The sequence below is a fragment of the Pituophis catenifer genome, unplaced genomic scaffold (genome assembly GCF_029215685.1).
Source record: "Pituophis catenifer annectens isolate HBS135680 unplaced genomic scaffold, rPitCat1.0.hap2 SCAF_1, whole genome shotgun sequence".
In the NCBI taxonomy this organism is placed as follows: domain Eukaryota; kingdom Metazoa; phylum Chordata; class Lepidosauria; order Squamata; family Colubridae; genus Pituophis; species Pituophis catenifer.
The window spans coordinates 246,222,468-246,235,038 of record NW_027256881.1 but is presented as its reverse complement, the minus strand read 5'-3'; the positions used below and the strand labels follow the sequence as shown (position 1 = coordinate 246,235,038).

The 12,571-nt window shown below is 37.4% G+C and overlaps 1 protein-coding gene across 1 annotated transcript in view; it reads right to left on the bottom strand.

The window, feature by feature from the left end:
- BRSK2 (BR serine/threonine kinase 2) overlaps nt 1-12,571 on the bottom strand; it is a 453,493-nt gene that overhangs the window by 88,980 nt on the left and 351,942 nt on the right. The window contains exons 7-8 of the mRNA XM_070957404.1: nt 9,857-9,925; nt 3,341-3,487 (exon numbers count right to left, since the gene is read on the bottom strand). Of these exons, the coding sequence (XP_070813505.1) occupies nt 3,341-3,487; nt 9,857-9,925 (216 nt within the window). The remainder of the gene's footprint in view (nt 1-3,340; nt 3,488-9,856; nt 9,926-12,571) is intronic.

Below are 12,571 nucleotides of genomic sequence, written 5' to 3'. Positions count from 1 at the left end.
GAAAAGGGATGAAGAGACACAGCCTGGGGAACAGTCAGATAAGAGACAACATAGCTCACAGCTGGAGAATTGTTGGGGCAAGAGGCACAAAGTTTCTGGGCTAAAAGGAAACAACAGGAGAATTGTACTTTCAGATTTGCAAGATTCTATTAATGTAGCTTTATAACAAAGTAAAATGAGCTTATCTGGTTGCGTTCCCCATCTGGCTTATCTGTTATGCTGACATGATAGCTCTACAGAGAATCATTAAAACTGTCTAGAATATCATTGGACTCTAGCTACCAGCCCTGGATGACATCTTCGAATATCGCTGTTTGAGAAAGTTGCATAACATTCTCAGAGACTCTTCCCATCCTGCTTACAATCTTTTTGGACTGTTGCCTTCTGGCAGAAGATGCAGAACAATTAAAACTCGGACCACACGTTTTCTGAATAGTTTTTATCCCAGAGCTATAATTGCACTCAACAATGAACTAAAGGGCCACCATCAGTGAGCTGTTGGACAGCATTACTTGGTGTGTTGTGTGGATGTTTGGGTGGTTTAGGGGTGGGGAATTGTGGTGGGTGGGAGTGTGTTTGGGGATTGTTATATGTGTTGGACCTGGTCTTTGGGTGTTAAGTGAATTTCGTTGTATGGGTATACTGTGTATACATGTACAATGACAATAAGGTTGTTGTTGTTGTTGTTGTTGTTGTTGTTGTTGTTGTTGTTGTTGTTGTTGTTGTTGTTATTATTATTATTATTATTATTATTATTATTATTATTATTATTCAGTAATATCTGAAGAGCCAAAGGAATCACATTGCTAATCTAACATATTATCAGTTCATACATTCTGAGAAAAAAGTTTTCTTCTGATTGCTTATAATGCAGTTGTATCCGGTTTTTTCCTCCACTGAGGTCAAAGCAGCTTATATAAAATTCATGGATTGTTCTCAGCTAAAAGTTGATTGATCCAGTTTTACTAATTTGAAGAATTTGCAACTTTCTAGTTAATATTTTTGGATGTGGGGGTTAATCCATAAATTGAGTCACTAAATAAACTTATTTTGGTATTCTTGGCATGTAAATTACCACTGTGTGCCACATGTAGATTATTCCACCTGTTGCCACATTTGTGTGCCTGTAATGAAGAGAACTAATCATTAATTAGTTCAGATGCAAATGCAGTTAATAAAGATAAAAACAGGACCAGGCCCTAGATTCTTTATATTCCTTATTTCAAGATTCTTCATGGATCACATTTGAAGATTTGTCCATGTGGTAGAAGTGACAGTTTCCAAGTCAGAAAGACTTACAGTAAGTTCCAAGTCTAGAAGCAGTTGCTAAGTCATGACTAGAGCAAAAACTATTTTATTTATTTAGAAAATGCATATGTTATCCATTTTCAATAACTGGGCAAGTTATTACCATAATAAAATCATATAATTATGAAATCCATAAAATACATATGATGATATTCTAAAAGGCCTACCTGAAAGTGTAGTTTTTGAACCCTCTCCTACAACTGCCTAAAGTCTGTGAGGACTGATATGATAAACAGATTTTATAAATAAAGAAAAAGGCGAGAAACTACTCTTTCATGTCAGTTTGTCCACTTTTTGGGTCCTGTCATAGAAAAAGAGAATTAATAAATGTTTTGTAGGATCTGCAAAAGATCCTCTGTTAATGTTCTAAGGGTACATTATGTTTTTTTCCTTTTTTGAAAACTTGTAAGGACATCTATAAAAGATACTTATTTCAATTCTTTTACTATTTATATTAAATATTTATATCACAGGATTTTTTTAAAAAAAAATCCTGTGATATAAATATTTAATATAAATAGTAAAAGAATATTTTACTTAAATAAAATATATTCCGGGAATCTTTATCTCATTGTGAAACCATTTTCTGATTAGGAATTTGAAATATATTATGTAAAACCAGCCTCTATTTGGATTCCTGTTATGTCTGAAATACAACTTTATTATGACATCACACATTCCAGCTTGTTGTTGCCAAGATATTTACAGCTTCTTCCTCTTCTTGTTTTAAAAGATTCAGGGATCAACATTTTGTTGCTGTTTACTTACTTTAAAATGACAAGTAAGGGTCAAAGTAGGGCAACTGATTTTGACAAGAAAGGCTTCGATTTTAAGGTTTTGCTGCGAAAGTTAAAGGGAGGGTGGAATTACAATGAATGGTTGCTAATTTATTGGGAGTGCTAAAAGTTCCCTTTCTGTGTATCACGTAGTCCAATTTAGAGTGTTTGCCATATATGTGAAAAACATGGTCAGACATTTTCACACAATCACTGTGAAAATATCAGTATTAATTTGAAAGGGAGTAAGACTGCACTTTGAAGAAACACATTGTTTGTATGGTATTGGGTGGCCTTATAAATCGAGTAAATAAGTAAATAACTTTGCAATGTTGAATGTTCTTAGTAGTTATGTTCAGCTTTTGGAATTCTCTTTTTCACTGATGCTGAATAGATTTTATTCTGGAAGGACTTTTAGTATGTGATAATGTGTTTACGCTTTTATTTGAACAGCTGTCCCTATCTCCTTGAGCGATTGCTTCATATTGTCGATTTGTAAACTGTATCTTTTAAATGTTTCCATCATGTACCAGAAAGAAAAGACCTAATGAGCACAAATTACAAATTGCAAAACTGACATCAGCAAGCCACAGAACTAAAAATAATACATGTACGTTTCTAAATAAAAATGTTGGATGCCAACCTCGGCCATTGAAATGATCAATTCCTTATGATGGGGATTTAAGTATAAATGGCTTCTGACCAGCTGGATCCTATTTTAAGAAGAAATAACTACTTATGAGATACAATTGCTCAAAATCCATTATAATGTAATTGACATCACAAAAAGTAGGTTTTAACCCTGAGCGTGAACACTATTTCAGTTGTTATATATCGGATCAATCTACAGCTGACACGAAAATAAAAACAAAGTTTCATTTTGTACATAGAACATATTTTTTTGTCTCCTAGAATTTCCAAGTTTTGTTTCCATGTCCATAAGAAGTAAAAACTTGTATTCTTTTAAAAATCTCATTTAAACAACCTAAAATGAAAACACATTTATCTGAGGGTGCTGAAATTCTGAGTCAGCATTTACATTTATGTTACTGCAGAACACTGGCATTAAATAATATATATATGAGTTTGTGTCCTTCTAGATGTTCTGATGTACAATTCCCATCTTCCCTAATCACTGGAGGCCTTCAGAGTTATAATCCAAAATAACTGCAAGGACCCTGTTTCAGAAAGCTTGTTGAGTTACTGGATGGCTTTGAAAGCAAAAAGCATGAGATAGCAATGACTCGTTTCCTTACTGTCAACCGTTTCGAGGCATCCACTTCAATCATCCCTCGTAAGAGATTCTGACAATCTGGGGGGATGAAATGTGGCATATGGAACACGCCACGTTTCACTTTCTCCAACAGCTGCCTCAAGTTATCATCATCGAACGGCAGAGCACCCTGGAGCAGCATGAGAAAAGAAGGGAAACAATATGGCTGAGCAAAATCAATTACAGAATGAAAAAGGTACAAGCAGAATGGCGGGAGACTGTCTCACAAACCAAGATTGGAATAGGGAACAATTTGACAGTGAGAAACAACATAGCAGAATAGTTTTCATGCAAATTATCCGTTGTAGCTGTAGTCCCAATACCTTGATTCTCCTAGGCAAACTTTTTTAGCAATGGATATTTATTGCAGCAAGTTATTGTGCAAATTTACATTAAATAAAGGAGGAAAGTTACTCTGATTATAGAATGAATGACATGGGCAAAGTAATTTTAGAAATTGTTTATATTACAGAAGACTGCCTATAAGTCATGAAGGATAGGGATGTCCACAGTTGATAATTAGGGCTCTCTGAAGTTTCATAGAAGTGAAAATATTGATTTGAGTGGACTTTATTAAAATGAATGCAAGTTATGCATGAGTAAAATGAAGAAATTCATAAAATGAATGGATTCCAGAGATTAGCCAAAGAAATAAAAATAAATAAGACAGTTCACATTACCTTTCTTGCTATATTAGTTTAAATATTATTTATTCACATTATGTTACTTCCAATTGGGAGTGGGGGAATCAATGAGACACACTCATAAGGTTTGAATGCTAAATCATGAGACTTGGATCATAGGCTCTTAAGAGTCAGAGTTAGGCAAAATCATTCTAGTACCACAATATATGCATGCTCCTTACATGGCAAAAAGTTCATATGTAAATGTAAGTGATTGCAAAACTTTCGATGGGTTTAGGGAAAAAATACAGGAGAATTTGACTGGAATATTGCCCTATTAATTCATCTATGCATGACCATAATATCCAATTAAGACAAAATTAAAAACAAAAGCCACTGATTAGAATATGAATTTCCTCAGGAATCTATTTTAATATCAAATATGATGCCTAATCAATTTTTATTTCTATGTTAATATTCTGGGAGGAAAAACAAAACAATTCAAATGCTAAGATTATAATTCCTTGGATTAGATTATGAGTGCTTGCATTTTTTTATGTTTATTTGTTCTTGCTTTTGGAGAATTGTTAACAGGTTTTATTTTACTGATTTGTCTGACTGAAATTATATGATAGCGAGAAAAAACATAAATCGATACAATTTTGCAGTCATATTTGTTGCTTCAAAATCTAACTCAAAATTCTGTATTAATATAATGTATAAAAAATGACTAGGGCAAGAGTGAGAGCTATCTCTGCATCTGTGGCTTGCAAGAGAGATAGGCATAATTTTATTAAAGTTTAACCAACCATCTCCTTAGTGCTTTTCAATTTTACCAAAAGATTTTTTTTTAAATGTTACTGAGCGTAGGTCACTAAATTGAACTACAGGCCCAAAGCCAAACCCTTTTCCTGTAATGAGGTAAGCAATTCTTCTCTCAGCGGTGTATATGATCTCATAATATTGAGTAGTGATAATAAAGATTGCACTTGTGAGCCCTTACTAGAATCTCTGATCGACACTGCTCACAAAGAAAACTAGTTAAAAGGCTTATTTAAATGATTGCCAAATGATGAATAAATCAACATTTTCAGAGAATTGGAAGAGCTAACACTACCCTTATTATCCATTAATTCAAACACATCTTAATTAAAACACTTGATTCAGTTCGGCTCTCAATCTGGCATGCAGAAACTGTTGTGGCTCCATTATCTGAGCCTGGGCTATCGACAGATGCAGACTCTGAGAGTGAGGGAGAGGAGTTGGCAAGGCCTCCCTCTCCAGGACCCTCCTCTCTGGCAATGCCTCCAGAGGACACCGAAGGCCAAAAGATAGGCTTAGAGCCAAGCACGTCCCCACAGCCACAGGTGGACAGCGACGAAGAAGATAAGTGCTGGCTGGACCCTCGGCAGAGGCGCAGGGAGAAGCGTGCGCAGCAGAGGGGAAGGCGTGCCAGAGATTAGCTGAGTCACTGGACCACACCCCACAGGGTATAAATGTGGGTGTGGTGGCCGGTTCAGTTTGTGACGAGCAAAAACTAGAAATAATCCATGATCTCTGCGTTACTGGACTTTGCCTGCTTTATCGGACAGCATTTGGATTAATCCTTGTATTGTTGAAACTCTGCCTGTTTTATCAGAATGCTTGCAGTCTAATATTTGTTTTGTGTGAGTAAAGTCTGAATTGGCAGCTAGCCACTGGGTTGCTGCCAGCTTTATCTTCAAAGAGTTTTGTTGTGTGGCTTATTAACTCCGGGCTGTCTGTGGGGGTGCGTGTGTGGTATGGGGACAGAACAGAAACCCAGAAGCAAGGTATGTCTCATTTAGATGATTTGAGTAAGATAAAACTGGGTACTGCAGATGAACTTGCAACCTCAACTTCACCTTTCTTTACCTAAGTCAATAGAAGATTTTACAGCTGGGTTGGTACACATTTATTGATGCTGTTCATCTATCAAGATGTGTGTCAGCTCTATGAGGTAAATCCAGATCAGGAAACCAGCTCTACAGGAAAACTAGAACAATACTTTATTGAGACAAGCTGCAATAACCAAATCTTGAAAGTCTGATTGTGCTTTTCCTCTGCACCTTCTTATATCCCAATGAATCAGGGAGAGGCCAGCCTGAGTCTTTTGTAGTACTATTCCCTGCTGCTCATTTTGCTCATTCAGATTCTGAATATTCTCTTCCTGGCTCTCTACAATGAGGCAGACAGAGATTTCACCCTTCCCATTTGCAACCGAACAGCACACCTGAAGTGCCTTCAAAAGCCTCACAACCTCGTGTGCTTACTGATCATGTCTTGTGACCTGGTCTCAAAGAGAACCTGCCAACACTAGAGTCCTCTGGCCAAGCTACAACTGATGTAATGGATTCTTATTCTGTGACAGCCCATTTCACTGGAGAAACACAAGGCCTTCTGAAACAATTCACTTCTCATCAGTTTACTGAAAGCTATCAAGAAAGGGGTGCTCTCTGGAGGATCTCTTTCCGGCAGTTATTCTAAAATACCAGCACCGCCACAGAAAAGCAGTAGTTTTTAACTTCAGTGCACTGAGCCTTAAAAGAAATGCTAAATGCAAACCTAGGCTGGTGGGTCCCAGTCCTGGCATCCTTGTACATGCATTAGAATCGCCCTAATGTAAAAAAAAAAAAGTTTAAAAATGTAAAAAAAAAAAAGGAAAGAAAATAGGAAAGGCTTGGTTAACTTTTCCCCCATTGGCCTATTGAATGTTGTAAGCCAAGCCATGCACTAGATACTTTTCTTCAAAAAGTCACAGATTAGATGGTACAAAACAACTCCCTGCTGAAGAAAAAAGCCAGTTTTAGGGAAGGCCAGCAGTACCTTATTCTTCACCATCAAATAGAAAAATGTATCAGCCACCTCTGAAGGATTCTTTACATTGCTTTTAAAAAATTTATAAATACCAGTGTCTTTGATCTGATCCCTAGAGCCAGGCTCTTGGGAGAAGAACTGAATCTTCTATTGATGGATACCTTTGGTGCTGATCATAACAAAATACAAAAAACAATGGGATGCATGCTCTCTGTAGTGCTCCACTTTCATCCATAATCCACATCCACACAAGAGTGGAGCAAGGTTGCATTTTGGCATCACTTTCACTTTCTGTTCTAACTCAATTTACTTTGCAAAAGATTGTCCTTTTATAGTAAGAATGAGACAGGTATCCTCCACTCCTAATACTAGTAGAGCTGAACTGGAGTCTCCTGCTCTTTGTCCTTTATTGTAGCTAGGAAAAAGCTTCTTCTTCTTATTTTTTTAATACCTGCAGTTTTTCAGAAGTGGTTTGCGATTGCCTGCTTCCTTAGTCCGAGAGAAAATAATTGACTCAAGATCACCCAGCTAGCTTTGTAGCTTCTAGTAGGGACTAGAACTCATGGTATCTGCTTTCTAGCCTGATGCCTTAACTATTAGATCAAACTGGGCCTGGTGGCTCAGCAGACTAAAAGCATTGTGATTAACACCAGCTGTCTGCAATTACTGTAAATTCGAATCTCACCAGGCTCAAGGTTGACTCAGCCTTCCATCCTTTCTAAGGTAGGTAAAATGAAGACCCAGTTTGTGGGGGCAATAAACTGACTTTGTATAAATATACAAAAGTATGAAGGTTATTGCTTAACATATTGTAAGCCGCCCTGAGTCTCCGGAGAAGGGTGGCATATAAATCAAATTAAAAAAAAAAAAAACTATCTACAGTGCTCAACTATTACAGAGCTAATCACTTTTTCTAAAAGGTCTGTTATTCATTGCCATTCTTGGAAAATTAATGGCTTTAGCATTGATCAAAACAAACTTTTTAAATATTTGGGCATATCTTTCCAACTTCAGCATCCTGGAATCAAAAGCAAAGGAAGGTCACCATTAGGACTCATAAATGCAATTTTGCATTTCATTAACTGTAATGGCAGTAACCACATTCCAGCCACAATAAAAAAATAACTGAGAGCCAATGTCATTAGCCACCTGCTACACAAGGTACATATTTATTGTCATAACTTAAAAGTCCATAAAAGTAGCTCAACCTAATTTTTTGAGAATTTGATGCAAGCATCCCAGCGCGTATCAGAAACCCTGCTGGGACTACAATCTGGCCTTATTTCTGTAAAGATTGAAATGAAGTGTTGCCATTTCAAATATTGGATTAAATTATTTTTTGTTTTGGCTGTACTTTGGCTTTTCTGATTTATATGCTCATGGTAGAAGGTATCATCATCATCATCATCATCATCATCATCATCATCATCATCATCATCAGAGATTTAAAACATTACATGCTATCACCCCACCATCTGACTTCATTTGCCTATGCGGGACCATCGTTTGAGATGAAACAGTGTCCTTGACACTGGTATCTGTCACAAGTTAAGCAAAACTCTGTTTCTATATGGAGCAGGCTTCTTTGCGAGACTCTCCTCCCTTGCCAAGTATTTAGCCAACATTCATAGTCCAATCCAGAGGAGAGGTTTCACTTTTGTCTGTCAATGTTTTGCCATCTTCACTGTTAGAAAGGAGATTCAGTAACACCCCTGTCCCTGAACACTGGAAAAATATATATATAGTAACCATCTGTCATGCACTTTTGAACTGTCCTTTCTTATGGTGTGGCAAGTGAACCTAATCATGCCTTTCTTAATTCCATTCTTGCACCAGTTCAGAGGATGAGAATATTCTTTTGCTGTTAGCTGGCAATTCACCAAATATCTCCAGAAGTGTGGCTCAGGACTGCCTTAACACATGGGCCTGATGCAGGATGGGTTCCATTTACGTTCGCTACCGGTTTGCAATGAGAGCGTGTGTGTGTGTGCGCTTGCTTCGCTCGTGCATGGTGCTTCTGCACATGCGCAGAGCATCTGTGATGACGTCTGGGTGGGTGGGCGGAGCCTCCCACCGCCGTTTCTACCGGTTTGCAAGATCCGAACCGAACCGGTAGCAACCCACCACTTGCCCGTGGGCCCCATGAGTGTAGGAGTCCAATACTAATCTGTGTATGTTAACCCTTCAATCCGCCTTGTATCATATAAATTCAGCAATTGTACGGCTTACTGAGTACTATTTTGTTTTTCAACATCGATTTTGTTGGAAGTGCCAATAAAATAAATATATGTTTAATTTTATCGACCATTTACATTTTTATTCCTGTGAGTAGTCATAGGGGCCCCAGTACATTGCTTTGTCTGGGGCCCATAATGATGTTAAGATGGCCCTGGAATGGCTAGGGTCATTTGCAGCTGCCATTGCTATCAGACATTCATTTTTTAGCAATACTGGTAACTTCAATATCCTTCTGTATAAGCATTTGTCTATATTATTTGGTTGGCTAGAAAGGTCCCCCCCCCCTTCAATATGCCTGTTTTGGTTTTTGACATATAAATCAATTAATATTTTAAATGTTGAGTGGGGTTTGTTATTTACTTTAGATGCCTGGAAATAATTGTTACTTTAAATCAGATCTATCTCTCTGATACTGATGCACAACTTAAAGAAGAAAATGAAACCATAGGATATAAATATTAATCATTGAATTATATTAATAAATGGTGGACGAGTTACAGAATTAATGATACCTATTGATCATCTTTTAATTATAATCTCTTTGGTATCCTCCCTATTTTAGCACAATAAAAAAGTCTGAATTCTAATAAAAACTCCTCTGCTAATTATAGGAGTATCAGCAATTTAGGGAAATAGGAGAATAATTTGTCATGCATTTCGATAATGGGAATCTTGTAGGTAAATTTCATTCTTGATTAAACAGGAAAGAACATGGCAGTAATATAGGTAAAGCCAAAGTTGAAATGTGAAAATAGAAAGGGAAAAAAAAAAAGAAAGTAAAGATAATGAGGATCGTAACTCACCACTAACAATGCAAACAAAATGACTCCACAGCTCCAAACATCTGCTTTTCTCCCATCATATTTTTCTCCCTGTGCAATATGGTAACCAAAGAATATTAGGGAAATATTACAATCAGATGAACCTACATTGTATGGAAAACTATTTTCTCCCCAAAGTATGGGCCTTATGTTTCACATACAAAATATTTAGCTTTATATAAAATAAATATAGGGTATATTACACCGAGATATAACACTAGCCAAATTAATTCTACCAACAGTGCTTACCCACCAAACCTTTCTAACCCTCTCCTTTAATGAACAAGCATACGGAGCCCAGGTGAAAATGGACTGCTTACCTGTATTGGTGGTTCTTCAAACTCTTATTTGTACATTCACACATTTGGGTGATATGCCTACACAGAGTGGAGGACTTGTCAGCAGGAAGATCATTCTCTAGTATGTGTACTCTTGGGTAAAATTCCTACCTGTTCCCTCACTTTCCCTAGAGGAGATGCAGCAGTCCAGGGGACATTCAGGCTACCTAAAACTGAGGCACCTGTAGTGGAGAAGGTGGGATTGTAGTATGAATGCACAGATGACAATTAAAAGAACTACAATTCGAAGCATGCAGCTTAATCTTCTTTTTGTTGCCTCTGTGCATCCTGTAAGTGAATAACTGATTATTTCCTCAGGGGTGAAGGGCAGGAACCAAGTCTCTGCAGAATGGAAGACTCCTCTGCTTTGTCCAAGAAGACTTCTGCTCTTTTTTTTTGATATCTAAGTTACAACATTTTTAAAATGCTGAGAATTCACTAGGAAGGCTGTAAACGAAGTTATGGGTTCAATCGCATCGGCACTTATCTGCTTGGAAAAGCATTATTTTGGCTAGTTAGTAAAACAGTGGAGAAGTTGCTGATATCCATTGAGTGAACATCTGAAGTGATATTGGCAGGTTCTTTTTGATACCAGATTTTTTTTAAAAAAAAAACCTGTAAAGAATGAAGGAAAAAAGAATCCCAGTTTTGCTGGAAGATACAACATGGTTTCTCTCTACAAAAGGGTGGCATTGTTTATGCTTATTGACACTAAGAGATGAATTGAACATGATCCTATGGCTGCTGTTGCCATTCAATAATGGAGACCTTATTCATACAATGTGACAATTGGTGAACTACTGCATCGTTATTATTTTTCTTTGCCATATGGATTGCCCTGGATGTCATATACCCACGTTTTCCACTCCCAAAGATAAAAGGTAGACAGCTTTAAAAAGAGATGGTTTTATCTGGGAAAGCTTTAAAAGACTACCAAAGAACAGGTCTACCAGGACCTGTTACTTACTAGCCCAAAGCACAATATTAGCTTTGATTTAGGGACAGTGGTCCTTTGAATTCCAATTGTAGGAGAACGATGATGGGAAAACAATCTCCACCTTCTGCTTATGAGGATCTGCCTGACTATCGGTGGGAAATTGACCTTGAACTTAATAAGGCTATTCTTTGTTCTGTAGCAGATTCTAAGCCTGGCTCCACACTGTTTGATGATATGCTTGGCTGTATTGTCTGAATAATCTGGATGGCTGGTTCTTAAGCAGATTCAAATTCTTGTACTACCATGGATTCTAGATAACTGATGTGGTACTTCATATAAAAGATCTTTGAATCAACCCCTCCTCCCCCATTCTATCAGTGGTAACTGATATCATAAATAGTTGGGGTGCAGAGCTAGAAGCCTTGAGTTGGGACTGGGAAGTTCACCACCAAAAAAAGATAATAACTGGAATACCCTTCAAATTTAGAGGTGCATTCGTGGATGAAGATTCTTGGATGAAGGCTTATTTGAGGGGGGAAAAACAGTTTTGACAGATTCGCATATGAAGGTATCATTCTGTCTTAGTGTTCAATACAAAGAGAGTTTCTGCAAGTGAAGAGCTGTAGGATTTATTTCTACTTTGATTGATAAATAAATAAAAATACTTAGAAGGAATATCCTTCAATTTTTCTGCCAATAGCTTTGAAGTAAAGAGAAGGGAATTCAAGTTGCAAGCTGTTTGGGTGGAAGGCAATCATAGATGACATGTAAGTTAAGGAATGTGACTTCAAAGTTATTGTCCTAGGACCCAGAACAATATACATCAATGCCAGCACAGTTGTGACAAATATCTTCTTTCATAAGACCTTCATAATTATTCTTTCATAGGAATAATCTCTTCTGGCTTGCTTGGAAAATATCTGGGATTAACCATAATCTTTATCAATATATCCCTCTATTAAACAAAAAGAATAAGGGAAGGTCTGTTCATTTGTGGCAATTTGCGGCCAGACTAAATATGCTTCCTAAAGGGGACATTCCTTGCCATATGCCCTACAGCAAGAGTGTCAAACTTGCGGCCCACGGGCCAGATGCGTCATCCGCTAGCCACCTCCACCCCCGTTTTAGCAAAGGGGGAAAGTCGTGATACGTCACGTGACAACAACATGACGCCACAAGTTTGACACCCCTGCCCTACAGTATAATCAAATGGGAGGGCAGCAAGAACATCTCACAGCCAGTAAAATCTCCTTCTGAGAAAGCTCTGTACAGTAGATTAAATCTTATAGATGAAACAAACAAGTAAGAAGTGCTTTTCACTAAAGCATTCGATGAAGAGAAGAACCCAGGCCCTGCTGCAGCAGTCAAGAAAAAAATGGAGGAAACAGGTGGGAACACACCCAAGTGCATGCATGCTGGAGA